The sequence below is a fragment of the Rana temporaria genome, chromosome 13, assembly GCF_905171775.1.
Source record: "Rana temporaria chromosome 13, aRanTem1.1, whole genome shotgun sequence".
Classification (NCBI taxonomy): Eukaryota; Metazoa; Chordata; class Amphibia; order Anura; family Ranidae; genus Rana; species Rana temporaria.
In genome coordinates this window covers 76,729,510-76,746,431 of record NC_053501.1, presented here as the reverse complement: position 1 = coordinate 76,746,431, position 16,922 = coordinate 76,729,510, and the positions used below count along the sequence as shown (strand labels likewise).

Here is a 16,922-nt window from a genome sequence, read left to right as displayed (position 1 = left end):
TAACAATTTTTATGTGATCGTTTTGATTTTATCACATGATAATTAGTTGGATTTTATCATTTGTTATTTATAATTAGTTGATTGATTTTAGCGCAACTTCACATATTTATTAGCTAAAAATGACCAAGTCATCTAAAATGTGCAGATGCATAGGCTTGGTGGGGTTTAAGGATGCAATCCATCATCTGCTGAAAAGTGGCCGGAGCCCCATGTAGGCTAAATGGCATCCTCTTCTACTGCCATTGCCCCTAAGGAGTAGAAATGGGTGTCTTCACTTTAGCACGATCTGTAAGTGGCATTTGCCAATACCCCTTTGTGAGGTCCAGTGTTGGGATATATCGAGCATGTCCTAGAAGCTCAATTAGTTCATCTACCCTGGGCATTGGATAGGCGTCACATTTTGATACCTTATTTATTTAGCTATCAATCATTACAAAATTGGATGCTGCAATCTGGCTTGGGAATAAGGAAAATAGGACTACAACACTTACTATGTGGTTCTTCTATTACATCCTGATCCAACAACCACCTTATTTCCTTGAAGACTTTACGCCAAGCTTTTGGGATGCAATAGGGTTTTAAGGTTCACTTTCACCCCTAGCTCAGTCACAATATCATGCTTTATCATTTAAGTTACCCCTGGAAAAATCGGAAAAGAACTCCTTATTTCTTAGCAGAAATTCTTTGGTCTCGTTTTTGGCTTACCGACTACGCCTCAGCGATTTCTACCCAAGGTACCATAGATGAATCCGCTGTAGTCATGGATGCTTGGACCATAAGGGGATTCTCTCTCTATCCAGGGCTTCAATAAATTGACATGGTAGATTTGGTAGGGCTTTCTTTTGCTAGGCTGATGTACTTTATAGTTAACTTCTCCCACGCGTTCTAAAACCTCTGATGGTTCTTGCCATTTTCACCAGACATTTGCTTTCCACCATCGGTACCAGCACGAGAACTCTGTCACCAGTGTTAAAGGTTTGGATCTTGGCTGAACGGTTATACACTCTTGTCTGAGCCTGCTAAGCCTATTGCACGTGTGATTTAACAATGGGCATCACTTTTCCAATCCAGACCTGCATTTGAGCAATATGCTCCTCTACACTTTTGAGTGGGGTTGCCTCTTGTTCCCAGGCCTCTTTTGTTATATCTAATAGGCCCCTTGGATTTTAGCCATACAGCAACTCAAAAGGGGAAAAGCCAGTGGAGGCTTAGGTTACCTTCCGCACAGAAAACATGAGGTAGGGCAAGAGGCAGTCCCAGTCTCTACCATCCTTCAATACCACTCACGTTAACATTCCTTTAAGAGTTTTGTTGAACCTTTCCACTAGACCATTCCATTTGTGGGTGGTACACAGAAGTGTGCAAGTGATTGATTTGAAACAATTCTTTTGTAATCTTCGACATGAAGGGCGTGCCCTGGTCATATAACAGCTCCTGAGGAATACCCACATGTGAAAATATAACAGCAATACCCTTAGCTGAGGGGTTCCTTAACAGGATTGCCTCTGGGTACCGGGTGGCATAGTCCAAGACAACTAGGATATACTGGTGCCCCCTAGCGGACTCAACCAAGGGACCGACGATATCCATGGCAATCCTGTTAAAGGGCACCTCAATGGTGGGTAAAGGTACCAGTGGACTCTGGAAACGTGAGGCCGGAACAGTGAGCTGACCAACTGGGCACGATTCAGAGTACAATTTTACATCTTTGTGTAAACCTGGCCAATAAAACCGCTGCAATGCTTTTTCTTTAGTTTTATCCACCCCAGATGTCCCCCAAGAATATGAGAATGTGCCAAGTCTAGTAGCATGCGCCAATGAGGTTGTGGTACTAGCAATTGTTGCATTCTCTCTGCCCGTATCTCATCCACTGTGTATAACAGGTCATTTTTCATAGGAAAAAAACCCTTGCTCTTGGGGTACCCCATTAAACACTTTTACCTGTCCCCTTGCCCTGGCTAAAGTGGGGTCCCTAAGCTGGGCCATGCAAAACTTTTCCCGGGTTGTGTGCAGATCTGGGAGGTCTATCTCCAGGAGGTGGTTCTCTGTGTCATCCGTCTCTTGGAGAATGATTCTTTGGGTACTACACCCTGAAGAAAGTCCTCAGTACACAAGTGCCGCTCCACGAGGGCCACCAACTCATTCACATCTTTAGGATCAATGCGTGTGAATAAACAAAGTGGTAAAGTGCAGCGCTAAATATGATAAACGTGAACACCTGCTACTCAAACATGTATTGATAGCAGAGAAGTCACTTTGGTGCATACAACAAATATACAATATAAATCAAATATTGTCATTCAATAATATATATATAGTGAACATATGAACGAAAAGTGCTAGTGCAGAGTTTTTATATAGTCCATAAAGTGTTTCCAGTGGATGAACTGACTCTCCAAGGTGAGTAATAATAAAACAGTTGTCTGTAGGTATCCACCACCGATAAAAAAAGAGAGGCTTACCAGATATGTTGAACACAACTAGGCATACGCCCAATGAGTCAACAGAGCTTGTGGTGTAGCACACCCAGGGGAGGAAAGTATATCAGCATGTGATTGCGGTGATCATGAAGCTGGCTCTCATTAGGGTGACCCTCTTATTACAAATACACAGTGGCCACAGTGGACCAGCACCCCAGAGGATGCCTTTTTAGGACGAAATGTCGGGACGGGCTCTGCTGATGCCACTGCGTCATTTGATTTTATCTACATGCTTTTAATATCTTCTCAAATGTGGGTGTCCATTTTTTACATATACAATAAATGTTTCTTGTTGAAATGGTATCACACTACGTGGCCTATTTTCTCTCCTTTTACAGATTTATTATTTGGATGAATTGCCTTTGAGTTTGTGTCACTGCATCCTTGGTTAACCGCTTGCCGACCAGTTGCCGCAGTTTTACAGCGGCAGGTCGGCTGTGCAAAATCATGTAATATTACGTGATTTTGCATTTCAGCCACTAGGGGCGCGTGCGTGCCCCCTGCACGCCCCTGGTGATCACCGCCGGGCACCCGCGATCGCTCGTTACAGAGCGAGAACCGGGAGCTGTGTGTGTAAACACACAGCTCCCGGTCCTGTCAGGGGGAGAAATCACTGTTCGTCTGTTCATACAATGAATGAACAGCGATCTGTCATTTCCCCTAGTCAGTCCCACCCCTCCTTCAGTTAGAACACACCTAGGGAACATAATTAACCCCTTCCTCGCGCCCTAGTGTTAACCCCTTCCCTGCCAGTGGCATTTTTATAGTAATCAATGCATTTTTATAGCACTGATCGCTATAAAAATGCCAATGGTTCCAAAAATTTGTCAAAAATGTCCGCCATAAGGTCGCAGTACCGATAAAAATCCCTGATCGCCCGCCATTACTAGTAAAAAAAAAAAGAAAAATAATAAAAATGCCATAAAACTATCCCCTATTTTGTAGATGCTATAACTTTTGCGCAAACCAATCCATAAATGCTTATTATGATTTTTGTTGACGTAAAATATGTATTAGAATACGTATCAGCCTAAACTGAGAAAAAAAAAATTTTTATATATATTTTTGGAGGATATTTATTATTATAGCAAAAAGTAAAAAATATTCATTTTTTTTCAAAATTGTCGCTCTATTTTTGTTAATAGCGCAAAAAATAAAAACCGCAGAGGCGATCAAATACCACCAAAAGAAAGCTCTATTTGTGGGGAAAAAAGGACGCCAATTTTGTTTGGGAGCCACGTCGCACGACCGTGCAATTGTCAGTTAAAGTGATGCAGTGCCAAATCGCAAAAAGTGGCCCAGTCATTGACCAGCAAAATGGTCCGGGGCTGAAGTGGTTAAACCCTACTGGCAGCAATAGTGAGACGGTCTTCCGCCTCATATGTCTACATTGGAAGCTGTGTATGCTGATATACTTTCCTCCCCTGGGTGTGCTACACCACAAGCTCTGTTGACTCATTGGGCGTATGCCTAGTTAGGTTCAACATATCTGGTAAGCCTCTCTTTTTTATCGGTGGTGGAATACCTACAGACAACTGTTTTATTAGTACTCACCTTGGAGAGTCACTTGATCCACTGGAAACACTTTATGGACTACAGTGGGGATCGAAAGTTTGGGCACCCCAGGTAAAAATTTGTATTAATGTGCATAACAAAGCCTAGGAAAGATGGAAAAATCTCAAATGCATCAAATTACAGATTAGACATTCTTATAATATGTCAAAAAAAGTTAGATTTTATTTCCATTATTTACACTTTCAAAATTGGCGTCTGCAAAAGTTTGGGCACCCTGCAGAATTTATAGCATGCACTGCCCCCTTTGCAAAGCTGAGACCTGCCAGCGTCATGGATTGTTCTCAATCATCGTCTGGGAAGACCAGGTGATGTCAATCTCAAAGGTTTTAAATGCCCAGACTCATCTGACCTTGCCCCAACAATCAGCACCATGGGTTCTTCTAAGCAGTTGTCTAGAAATCTGAAACTGAAAATAGTTGACGCTCACAAAGCTGGAGAAGGCTAGAAGAAGATAGCAAAGCTTTTTTAGATGTCAATATCCTCTGTTCGGAATGTAATTAAGAAATGGCAGTCATCAGGAACAGTGGAAGTTAAAGCAAGATCTGGAAGACCAAGAAAAATATCAGACAGAACAGCTCGCAGGATTGTGAGAAAAGCAATTTAAAACCCACGTTTGACTGCACGATCCCTCCAGAAAGATCTGGCAGACACTGGAGTTGTGGTACACTATTCCACTATAAAGAGATACTTGTACAAATATGGTCTTCATGGAAGAGTCATCAGAAGAAAACCTCTTCTACGTCTTCACCACAAAAATCAGCGTTTGAACTTTGCAAATGAACATATAGACAAGCCTGATGCATTTTGGAAACAAGTTCTGTGAACCGATGAGGTTAAAATAGAACTTTTTGGCCGGAATGAGCAAAGGTACGTTTGGAGAAGAAAGGGCACAGAATTGAATGAAAAGAACCTCTGTCCAACTGTTAAGCATGGGGGTGGATCAATCATGCTTTGGGGTTGTATTGCAGCCAGTGGCACAGGGAACATTTTATGAGTAGAAGGAAAAATGGATTTAATAAAATTTCAGCAAATTTTGGATGGTAACTTGATGCCATCTGTGAAAATGCTGAAGTTAGAGAGGATGGCTTCTACAAATGGATAATGATCCTAAACACACCTCAAAATCCAAGAGGCGTAAACTGAAGGTTTTGCCATGGCCTTCACAATCTCCTGACCTCAAAATAATTGAAAACCTATGGATAGACCTTAAAAGAGCAGTGCGTGACAGCCAGCCCAGAAATCTCAAAGAACTGGAAGACTTTTGTAAGGAAGAATGGGCAAAGATACCTCAAACAAGAATTGAAAGACTCTTGGCTGGCTACAAAAAGTGTTTACAAGCTGTGATACTTGCCAAAGGGGGCACTACAAGATATTAACTCTGCAGGGTGCCCAAACTTTTGCAGACAACATTTTTTGGTTTTCTGTAATTTTGAAAGTGTAAATGATGGAAATAAAATCTAACTTTTTTTGATATATTTTAAGAATGTCTAATCTGTAATTTGATGCCTTTTGGAGATTTTTCCATCTTACCTTGGCGTCGTTATGCACATTAATACAAATTTTTACCTGGGGTGCCCAAACTTTCGATCCCCACTGTATATAAAAATTATGCACTAGCACTTTTCATCAATTTTGTAAATGTGTCACTGTTCACTATATATTTTATTGAATGACAATATTTGATTTATATTGTATATTTGTTGTATGGGCCACAGTGACTCTGCTATCAATATATGTTTGAGTAGCAGGTGTTCACGTTTATCATATTTAGCGCTACACTTTACCACTTTGTTTATTCACACACAGATTGATCCTTTGTTGTGCTGGCTGCTATTGTTTGTTATTTGTAGACAGCGCGTTTTTTCCCCTTCTTTTTTTCTTTTTTTTCCCAGGGAAAAAAATAGCCATGTAACAAGAGTGTTCCTGGCTCTACAGCAGTTTACAGTAGAGCATATGCTGGGCAAGCTCCAAAACAACACAGATGCCCTCTCCCGCATTCTCACAGGGGCTTGACCAGAAGGGGAGGATATGTGACAGTATGTGAGGTGAGGTAGTGGATAATCGGTATATTTCACCTCACATACATTCTGTAGTAATAGCCTGAACCAGAATCCGGATGGATTTTTCCAGCCTCTGTGGAAAGTTGTGGAGGTTGTGGTACACTTGAGTCCATGCTTAGGTGCATTTTAACCACTTAAAGACCGCCTCCTGCAGATATACGTCGGCAGAATGGCATGGCTGGGCACAAGCAAGTACAGGTACGTCCTCTTTAAGTGCCCGGTCCGAAGCTCCGTGACCGCTGAACCGGTCGCCGCTGGAGTCCCGCGATTGGTCCCCGGAGCTGAAGAACGGGGAGAGCTGTATGTAAACACAGCTTCCCCGTTCTTCACTGTGGCGCGGTCATTGGTCGTGTGTTCCCTGTTATAGGGAAACACGATCAATGACGTCACACATCCAGCCCCGCCCCCCCTACAGTTAGAAACACAGATGACATCACACTTAACCCCTTCAGCGCCCCCTAGTGGTTAACTCCCAAACTGCAATTGTGATTTTCACAGTAAAAATGACAATGGTCCCAAAAATTTGTCAAAATTGTCCGACGTGTCCGCCATAATGTCGCAGTCACGAAAAAAAAAAATCGCTGACCGCCGCAAAAATGCAATACATTTATCCCCTAATTTGAAAACGCTATAAATTTTGCGCAAACCAATCGATAAACGCTTATTGTGTTTTTTTTTTTACAAAGAAATAGGTAGAAGAATACGTATCGGCCTAAAGTGAGGACATTTTTTTTTTTATATATATTTTTGGGGGATATTTATTATAGCAAAAAGTAAAAAATATTGAATTTTTTTCAAAATTGTTGCTCTATTTTTGTTTATAGCGCAAAAAATAAAAACCGCAGAGGTGATCAAATACCACCAAAAGAAAGCTCTATTTGTGGGAAAAAAAGGACGCCAGTTTTGTTTGGGAGCCAAGTTGCACGACTGGCAATTGTCAGTTAAAGCGACGCAGTGCCGAATCGCAAAAACTGGCCAGGTCCTTTACCTGCCTAAAGGTCCGGGTCTTAAAGGGTCACTAAAGGAATTTTTTTTTTTTAGCTAAATAGCTTCCTTTACCTTGCTGCAGTCCTGGTTTCATGTCCTCATTGTTCGTTTTTGCTCTGATGTTGCTGTAAATCCTCTCTGTTTTGGACACTTCCTGGTTGCCTGTTTCCTGATAACCACAGTACTGGGAGATTTCTCACGGTGGTCACTAATCAAGGAGGTGTGATTACTGTGTGTAAAACGAAACTGGATTGGTGCTGAGGAGTTTTAGACAAAGTATCACTGCTTTCTATTGGCTGACTGCCCTCTAGTGGCTCTCTGTACATCAGAGAACCAGCAAACAACAGCAAAAACGAAACTACACTGCAGGCACATTATATGATTGTTTTTTTTATCAATTTTTAATCATTTTTAAAAGGAATCAGTTAACTATTATGTCTCTATGCCCTGTAAACAGTCATTTCAGCTAAAAAAAAAATTTCCTTTAGTGACCCTTTAAGTGGTTAAATGAGCAGGAATAGAGCACAGGAGAGCTCTGGCCTGAGACTTAGAAGGGAATCGGAGAGAGGAGCTCAGTTTTGGACTTAAAAAAGAGGTTTGCTTTATCACATGTTTTGTGGGTGATGGGGACCAGCCCCACACTGTATAGTGAAGAAGACTGCTTGTATAGTTTAGCGCCGAGCGGCAAGGATTTCGTTTCCTTTTTTTTTGTTGGTTTTCATGATTTTGCAAACCTCTGCTAAATAAAGCTGGCAACCCACCAGACTTTAAAGAAACTACCTACATGCTGACCTTATTTTCCAGAAAAGGTGATCTCCACCAGCTAATCTCCAACAATATATAATTATAATGTTTGGGGGTTCCAAGTAATTTTCTAGCAAAAAAATATTATTTTAACTTGTAAACAACAAGTTTGAAAAATAGGCCTGGTCCTTAAGTGGTTAAAAGAAGTATGGGATTTTTTTCCTTCAGATTCATACTTACCTTGGTGAATGCAGCATGGTTCCTCTGCACTGCGAACTGAGCGATCAAACACCGCCAATGGCTTGGTTTTCGGAGCTTCGTGAGTAGAGAGCTGTAGACTGTCAGTCACAGCTCTCTGTTCTCCCTCCTTACTCACCGGAGTGCTGGGCTGTGGAGGGGCCATCTCGGGCTCTCATCAGTCCGCTCTCTGCTGAAAAGGGGTCACAGGAGTGCAATTTGTTTTGGCTGGACTTCTCCTTTTAATATTTCCTTTTGCAAGGACACAAGAAGAATTTATCACAACGGAAGCAGCCGTGTATGACAACTAATCACATTCTATCCTCAGCTTGTTCAGTTGGGCTTTGAAAATGAATATAAAAGCTAAATGGTTGTAATGCACAACTGCCCTATATTCTGACTGCTCCAGTTTTTATAAATTCCCCTTTTGTGTCTCTTTCTTTAACTTTATTTATTGTATTTTTTTTTTTTTAAAACACAAAATAACAATGACCTGGTAAAAATGAATATAAACACGTGTCACATATATTGTTAGACATACTTAAATCAGTAAACCAGAGTGAATAGGAGTATATGGTATTAAAGCGGAGTTCCACCCAAAAGTGCAACTTCGGCTCATTTGTCTCCTCCCCCGCACCCCCGGTGCCATATTTGGCACCTTCTGGGGGAGGGAGCAGATACCTGTCTGGTTCCCTTGCTGGCTATGGCGACAGCTGATGGAAACATCAGCTGTGGTGCCGACATCGCTGGACTTCAGGACAGGTAAGTGTCCGATTATTAAAAGTCAGCAGCTGCAGCATGTGTAGCTACTGGCTTTTAATTTTTTGCAGTGGTATATGGACCTCAAGGGTTCAGAATGTAATCCCACTATTAATCCATTATATATATTTATTATGGAAAGAAAAGAGGAAAAAAAAACAAAAAAAACAACACGTAAAAAACAGTATCACAACAGAGGGCCATATTCTCATAGAATCTGCGTTTGCGTAGTGTAAGCCATTTACACTACGCCGCCGCAAATTACTGGAGCAAGTGCCGTATTCTCCAAGCACTTGCTCCGAAATTTGCGTCGGCGTAGTGTAAATGGCCCGGCGTAAGGCCGCGTAATTCAAAGGGGGCGGCTTGTATTTAAATTAAGCGCGTCCCCGCGCCGATTGAACTGCGCATGCGCCAGGCGGAAAAATAGCCCAGTGCGCATGCTCCAGCTCACGACGGAAAACATCAATGACGCCGACGTGAGCGTCATTGACGTAAAGTCGTATTCGCGGACGACTTAGGAAAACTACATAAACGACGGAAAAAGACGACGCTGACCCGACGCCATACTTAACATGGCATACGACGGACCTACGTAAACTTACCCCTCATATAGCAGGGGTAAGTTTACGCTTACGTAAACGTCGTAAATTCACTGCGTCGTCCGCGCGTACGTTCGGGAATCTCGCGTAAATAGCCAATTTGCATAGACGATGGGAAAAACGACGAAGCGACACATAGCGGCGGGAAAAAAAATTGCATTTAAGATCTGACAGCGTAAGAGCCTTACGCCTGTCAGATCTAAGGGATATCTATGCGTAACTGTTTCTAAGAATCAGTCGCATAGATACGACGGCCCAGATTAGGACTTACGACGGAGCAAATGGCGTTGCGCCGTCGTAAGCCCTTTGAGAATCTGGGCCAGAGTGTCCAGAAGTGTTAGTGACCACTAATCAAAACATGTCTCAGATACCGTTTTAACATTTTAGGTGTTGGTAGGCCTTCTAGGGTTACATACCTTGTCTGGCCATAGAGGATACTGGCCATCCTGGACTCTGCCACGACTGCTCATGAAGAACTTTGACAAAGGAATCTGAGTTAAAATAAATGAGCAGAATTGACAAAAGAATTAGAAAGATGCTGTAGGGACACAAAGCCTATTTACAAAGAAAAAGACCCTCTTCCCCCCCCCCCCCAACTACTTCATGCCCGGCCACTAACTAAATGGCCAGGACTGGGCTGGACAAGCATCAATCTGGGAGGATGTAGCTGCCCCTCGGTCATAGCAGGTCAAAGATCAGGGTACAGGGCCAATGCCACTATGATGTCACTGCACTGCTCTGGTAACAAAAAAGAAGGAGAGTTACACCAGTCCCAGTGTCCCTGATCACTGCCACGCAAGTCTCAGTGTCACGCAAGTCTCAGTGTCACCATAAGGACTTTCACATGTACAATGCTTTTTGAAGATGCTCTTTTCAGAGCATTTGATCGGCAGTGAGGAGGCACTGTATCACCTCCACACTACCGGCTTTAACCCCCTGGACACTGCACAAAGACCCTCGTTCACTCGAAATGACCACTATTAGCGGGAGCACAGGGGGTACAAATTCTTGTCATAGCTGCAAAACAAATCATTGTACACCCCCAGCTGCTGCCCGTGCAGCTAAAGGGGTTAGCAATCCCAGTCACCAGACCAGTGTAGTCGGCGAGCGTTGTTGATCACTGCTACAACCCCTGGTAAAAAGTATTGAATCATCACTCTTGGAAAATGTTCATTTAATTGTGTAGAAAAAAAAATCAAAAAATCAGACGTGCCTCAAAACTATTTTCATTTAACATTCCAACCTTCTGGCTTTAAAAAAACACTTTAGTTTTTTTTTTTGTCAATTGCAACTTGCAGAGGAAACAAATATGAAATCACTAAATTCTGAGGAAAATATTATGGAATCACCATGTACTTTGCATTTCTAAAACAAACATCTGCATCGGGTTACATCTGCTAATTAGTCTGCAGTTAAAAGTGCCAACACGAGAGATGTCAGTTCAAACAAAGTAGAGGATTATAAAAAACGTATTTAAAAAGGTAAATCATCACGGAATGTTGCAAAAGATATTGGTTGTTCCCAGTCAGCTGTGGCTAAAATCTGGACCAAGTACAAATCAGTAGACTAAGAAGGATATCAAAATGTCAACATAGAAAACTTAAAGCAATATGCCCTGAAAACAGAAAATGCACAACAAAACAAATGAGAAACAAATGGTCAGAAACAGGAGTCAATCAATGTCTGTGACCGAACTGTAAGACATTGCTTAACCACTACCCGACGGCCGTACGACTTTATACGGCCGCGGGGTGGTTCTCAATCTCTAACAGGCCGTAAAAACACGGCCTGCGGGCGCGCGTCCGACGGTGGCGTGCGCGTGCTCGCCGCATCGCTGAGATGCCGATGCGAGTGCCTGGCGGCCGTGATGTCCGCCAGGGATTCGCGATCGGCAGCTACAGGGACAAGATGTGGAGCTCTGTGTGTAAACACAGAGCTCCACGTCCTGTCAGGGGAGAGAGGAGACCGATCTGTGTCCCTTGTACATAGGGACATAGATCAGTCACCCCCCCTCCACCTACAGTTAGAACACAATTTAGGGTACAATTTAACCCCTTCCTCACCCCATAGTGTTAACCCCTTCAATGCCAGTCACATTTATAAAGTAATTAGTGCATATTTATAGCACTGATCGCTGTATAAATGTGAATGGTGCCAAAAATGTGTCAAAAGTGTCCGATGTGTCCGCCATAACGTCGCAGTCACGAAAAAAATGCTGATCGCCGCCATTAGTAGTAAAATAAAAAATAATAATAATTCTGTCCCCTATTTTGTAAGCGCAATAACTTTTGCGCAAACCAGACGCTTCTTGCGATTTTTTTTATTTTTTTCCCCCAAAAATATGTAGAAGAATACGTATCGGCTAGACTGAGAAAAAAAAATGTTTTTTAAAAAAAATTGGACTATTTATTATAGCAACAAGTAAAAAATAGTTTTTTTTTCAAAATTGTCGCTCTATTTTTGTTTATAGCGCAAAAAATAAAAACCGCAGAGGCGATCAAATACCACCAAAAGAAAGCTCTATTTGTGGGGAAAAAAGGACGTCAATTTTGTTTGGGAGCCACGTCGCACGACCGCGCAATTGTCAGTTAAAGTGACGCAGTGCCACAAGCTGAAATTTCACCTGGTCAGGAAGGGGTATATGTGCCTAGTAAGGAAGTGGTTAAAGGAAATGGGATTTCAATACAGAAAAGCCAATTGAAAACCATCATTAACACCTAATCAGAAAAAAAAAAAAACAAGGTTACAGTGGGCTAAAGAAAAACAATTATGGACTGTGAATAATAAGAAAAAAAAAACGAGAGGCGGCGTCAAAAAATTCTAAAATATTTTAGTGCCGCTCCAAATATTAAAGTGCTTAGTGTTAAAACAAAAATGATCAAATGGCCATGAGAAATACCAAGAAAAACATCTAATATATATATGAAACAATATATAATAATTCGGGTCTTCTTATATAAACTCCAACACCGTGCTGATGACGCGTGCACGAGTGTGAAGTCCTGCTAATATCCTTGAAGGAGGAAAGATTTTTTACATGCCTGGTGGTCACTTTGTGGCCGAACATATCTGGTGAGCACAACTGTATGTCACTTTTATTGAAGCACATTGCACTTTAGGAAGCACGGTGTTGGAGTTTATCATAGATAGATGTTTTTCTTGGTATTTCTCATGGACATTTGATCATTTTTGTTTTGACACTAAGCACTTTAACCCCTTCCATACCAGGCCATAATAAAATAATGCCGGGAGGAACCCGCCCTCCCTTCTCATATGACGTCCTTTATTCCCGGCCCTCTAGGGGGCGCACGCCCGGCGACCACGATGTCAGTCGGGCACCCGCGATTGCCGGCGATCATGGCAGGAGTGTGGATCTGTGTGTGTGGACCAGTACAGAGGAACACACATCGGTCTCCTCCCCTTGCGAGTCCCCTCCCCCTACAGTTAGAATCACACATTAGGGAACATATTAACCCCTTCAGCGCCCCCTAGTGTTAACCCATTCCCTGCCAGTCACATTTACGCAGTAATCAGTGCAGTTTCATAGCACTAATCACTGTATAAATGCGACTGGTCCCAAAAACGTGTCAAAAGTGTCCCATGTGTTCGCCATAATGTCACGGTCACAATAAAAAAAAAAAAAAAAAAAAAATCGCTGATTGCTGCCATTACTAGTAAAAAAAAAAAAAAGCCATAAATCTATCCCCTATTTTGTAGACGCTACTATAACTTTTGCGCAAACCAATCAACATGCGCCTATTGCGATTTTTTTTTACCAAATATATGTAGAAGAATATGTATCGGTCTAAACTGAGGGAAAAAAAAAGTTTTTTTTTTTAAAAAAAAATTGGCATATTTATTAAATCAAAAAAGTAAAAAATATTGGCCCAGATTCACAAAGATTGGCTTAAGTTTAGGCGGGCGTAGCGTATCTCATATACGCTACGCCGCTGTAATTTAGAGAGGCGAGTACCGTATTCACAAAGAACTTACAGCGGCGTAACGTAAATGGGCCGGCGTAAGCCCGCCTAATTCAAAGTAGGCTGGTAGGGGGCGTGTTGTATGGTAATGAATCGTGACCCCACGTAAATGACGCACCTAACGAACGACGCATGCGCGCTCATGCTCAGTATCGCGTCAAATTTTCTCCGTAAATTACGCCGGCTCAATGCTTAGTCGACGTGAACGTAACCTACGCCCATCCCCATTCACGTACGACTCACGCAAACGACGTAAAATACGACGCTGTTCCGACGTCCATACCTAACATGACTTTCCCCTGCTTTATGAGGGGTAAAGTTACGCCGGTCGGACGCCTTACGTAAACAGCGTATTTTAATACGCCGGGCGCAAGTATGTTTGTGAATCGGCGTATCTAGCTCATTTGCATATTCAACGCGGAAATCAACGGAAGCGCCACCTAGTGGCCAGCAGAAATATGCACCCAAGATACGATGGCGTAGGAGACTTATGCCGCTCGTATCTTGGCCGAATTCAAGCGCAAATGATTCCAAGAATCAGGCGCGTAGATACGACGGCGCACATTCGGACTTACGACGACGTATGTGGAGATACGCCGTCGTAAGTCCTTTGTGAATCTGGGCCATTGTGTTTTTTTCAAAATTGTCGCTCTTCTTTTGTTCATAGCGCAAAAAAATAAGAACCGTAGAGATGATCAAATACCACCAAAAGAAAGTTCTATTTGTGGGAGCAGAAACAACAAAGATTTAATTTGGGTACAGTGTTGCATGACTGCGCAATTTTCATTCAAAGTGCAACAGCGCTGAAAACTAAAAATTGGTCTGGGCAGGAAGGGGGGTGAAAATGTCCTGTATGGAAGTGGTTAATATTGAATTTAGCACATATTCCTATTGCGCCCTTTACTTTTGTATCATGGACTGTGGATGACTGGATGAAAATTATATTCAGTGAAATCACGAATCTGGACATGCTTGGTGCCGTTCCAATGAGATGTATGAAGACAACTGCCTGAAAAAAAACATGCAAATTTCCACAATCATTGATGATATGGGGTTGTATGTCAGGTAAAAGGTACAGGGGAGATAAGTCATTAACCACTTCAGCCCCGGACCATTTCGCTGGCCAAAGACCAGAGCATTTTTTGCGATTCAGCACTGCGTTGCTTTAACTGATACTTGCCACTTTCTGCGACGTGGCTCCCAAACAAAATTGATGCCCTTTTTTCCCCACAAATAGAGCTTTCTTTTGGTGGTATTTGATCACCTCTGCGGGTTTTATTTTTTGCACTAATAAACAAAAATAGAGCCCCAATTTTGAAAAAAAAATCTATATTTTTTACTTTTTGCTATAATAAATATCCCCAAGAAATATATATATATATATATATATATATATATATATATATATATTGTAGGCCGATATGTATTCTTTTACATATTTTTGGTAAAAAAAAAAAATTTATATATATATATATATATATATATATATATATATATTGTAGGCCGATAAAAAAAAAAAATATATAGTTTTCTTATTTTTATTAATATTTTTATTTTACTAGCAATGGCGGCGATCAGCGATTTTTTATCGTGACTGCGACATTATGGCGGACATATCGGACACATTTTTGGGACCATCGTCATTTTTACAGCGATCGGTGCTATAAATATGCACTGACTACTGTGAAAATTACACTGGCAGTGAAGGGGTTAACCACTAGATGGTGCTGAAGGGGTTAGGTGTGATCTAGGGAGTGATTCTTACTGTTAAAGGGCGTGGCTACATGTGACATGTCACCGATTGCTGTTCCCGATCACAGTGTCACTAGGCAGAAAGGGGAGAGGCATGTTTACACTTGCCTCTCACTGTTCTGCAGCTCTGTGACCCGATCACGGAACACCGGCAGACATCGAGTCCGCGGGCACGGTCACGAAGCTTGCGGCAGTGGCGCACGCCCACATGGTGGGAGGGAATTTAAAAGTGACATATACAGTGCCTTGCGAAAGTATTTGGCCCCCTTGAACTTTGCGACCTTTTGCCACATTTCAGGCTTCAAACATAAAGATATAAAAGTGTAATTTTTTTTGAAGAAACAACAAGTGGGACACAATCATGAAGTGGAACGAAATTTATTGGATATTTCAAACTTTAACAAATAAAAAAAACTGAAAAATTGGGCGTGTAAAATTATTCAGCCCCCTTAAAAGCGGGGGTTCACCCTATATAAAAAAAAAATATTTTTTTTCCCCTCTAGCATTAAATTCGGCATAGTAGCGCGAGCTACAGTATGCCTGTCTGTATTTTTTTATCCCCGTACTCACAGTTATATCGTACATAGAAGATTCCGGGGAATGGGCGTTCCTATGGAGAGGGAAGGTGATTGACGGCCGGCCCTGGCACGTCACGCTTCTCCGGAAATAGCCGAAATAGGCTTGGCTCTTCACGGCGCCTGTGCATAGCCTTGCGCAGGCGCCGTGAAGAGCCGAGACCTACTCCGGCTGTCTTCGGGGAGCGTGACGTGCCAGAGCCGGCCGTCAATCACCCTCCCTCTTGCTAGGAACGCCCATTCCCCGCGGCAGACGGAATCGTCTATGTACGATATAACAGTGAGTACGGGGATAAAAAAATTAAGACCGGCATAGTGTAGCTTGCGCTACTATGCCGGATTTTATGCTGAAATGTTGTTCTGCAGGGTGAACCACCGCTTTAAGTTAAGTTAATACTTTGTAGCGCCACCTTTTGCTGCGATTACAGCTGTAAGTCACTTGGGGTATGTCTCTATTAGTTTTGCACATCGAGAGACTGACATTTTTCCCATTCCTCCTTGCAAAACAGCTCAAGCTCAGTGAGGTTGGATGGAGAGCGTTTGTGAACAGCAGTTTTTAGTTCTTTCCACAGATTCTCGATTGGATTCAGGTCTGGACTTTGACTTGGCCATTTTAACACCTGGATATGTTTATTTGTAAACCATTCCATTGTAGATTTTGCTTTATGTTTTGGATCATTGTCTTGTTGGAAGACAAATCTCCATCCCAGTCTCAGGTCTTTTGCCGACTCCATCAGGTTTTCTTCCAGAATGGTCCTGTATTTGGCTCCATCCATCTTCCCATCAATTTTAACCATCTTCCCTGTCCCTGCTGAAGAAAAGCAGGCCCAAACCATGATGCTGCCACCACCATGTTTGACAGTGGGGATGGTGTGTTCAGGGTGATGAGCTGTGTTGCTTTTACGCCAAACATAACGTTTTGCATTGTTGCCAAAAAGTTCGATTTTGGTTTCATCTGACCAGAGCACCTTCTTCCACATGTTTGGTGCGTCTCCCAGGTGGCTCGTGGCAAACTTTAATCAACACTTTTTATGGATGTCTTTTAAGAAATGGCTTTCTTCTTGCCACTCTTCCATAAAAGCCAGATTTGTGCAGTATACGACTGATTGTTGTCCTATGGACAGAGTCTCCCACCTCAGCTGTAGATCTCTGCAGTTCATCCAGAGTGATCATG

At 42.3% G+C, this 16,922-nt stretch overlaps 1 protein-coding gene across 2 annotated transcripts in view; it reads right to left on the bottom strand.

Annotated features, from left to right (window-relative positions):
- NDUFAF1 (NADH:ubiquinone oxidoreductase complex assembly factor 1) overlaps nucleotides 1-16,922 on the bottom strand; it is a 67,576-nt gene that overhangs the window by 4,463 nt on the left and 46,191 nt on the right. The window contains exon 4 of one of the 2 annotated variants that reach the window (XM_040332123.1): nucleotides 9,858-9,932. The exons of the other annotated variant lie outside the window; for it this stretch is intronic. Within the exon in view, the coding sequence (XP_040188057.1) occupies nucleotides 9,858-9,932 (75 nt within the window). The remainder of the gene's footprint in view (nucleotides 1-9,857; nucleotides 9,933-16,922) is intronic. 2 annotated transcript variants of the gene reach the window in all.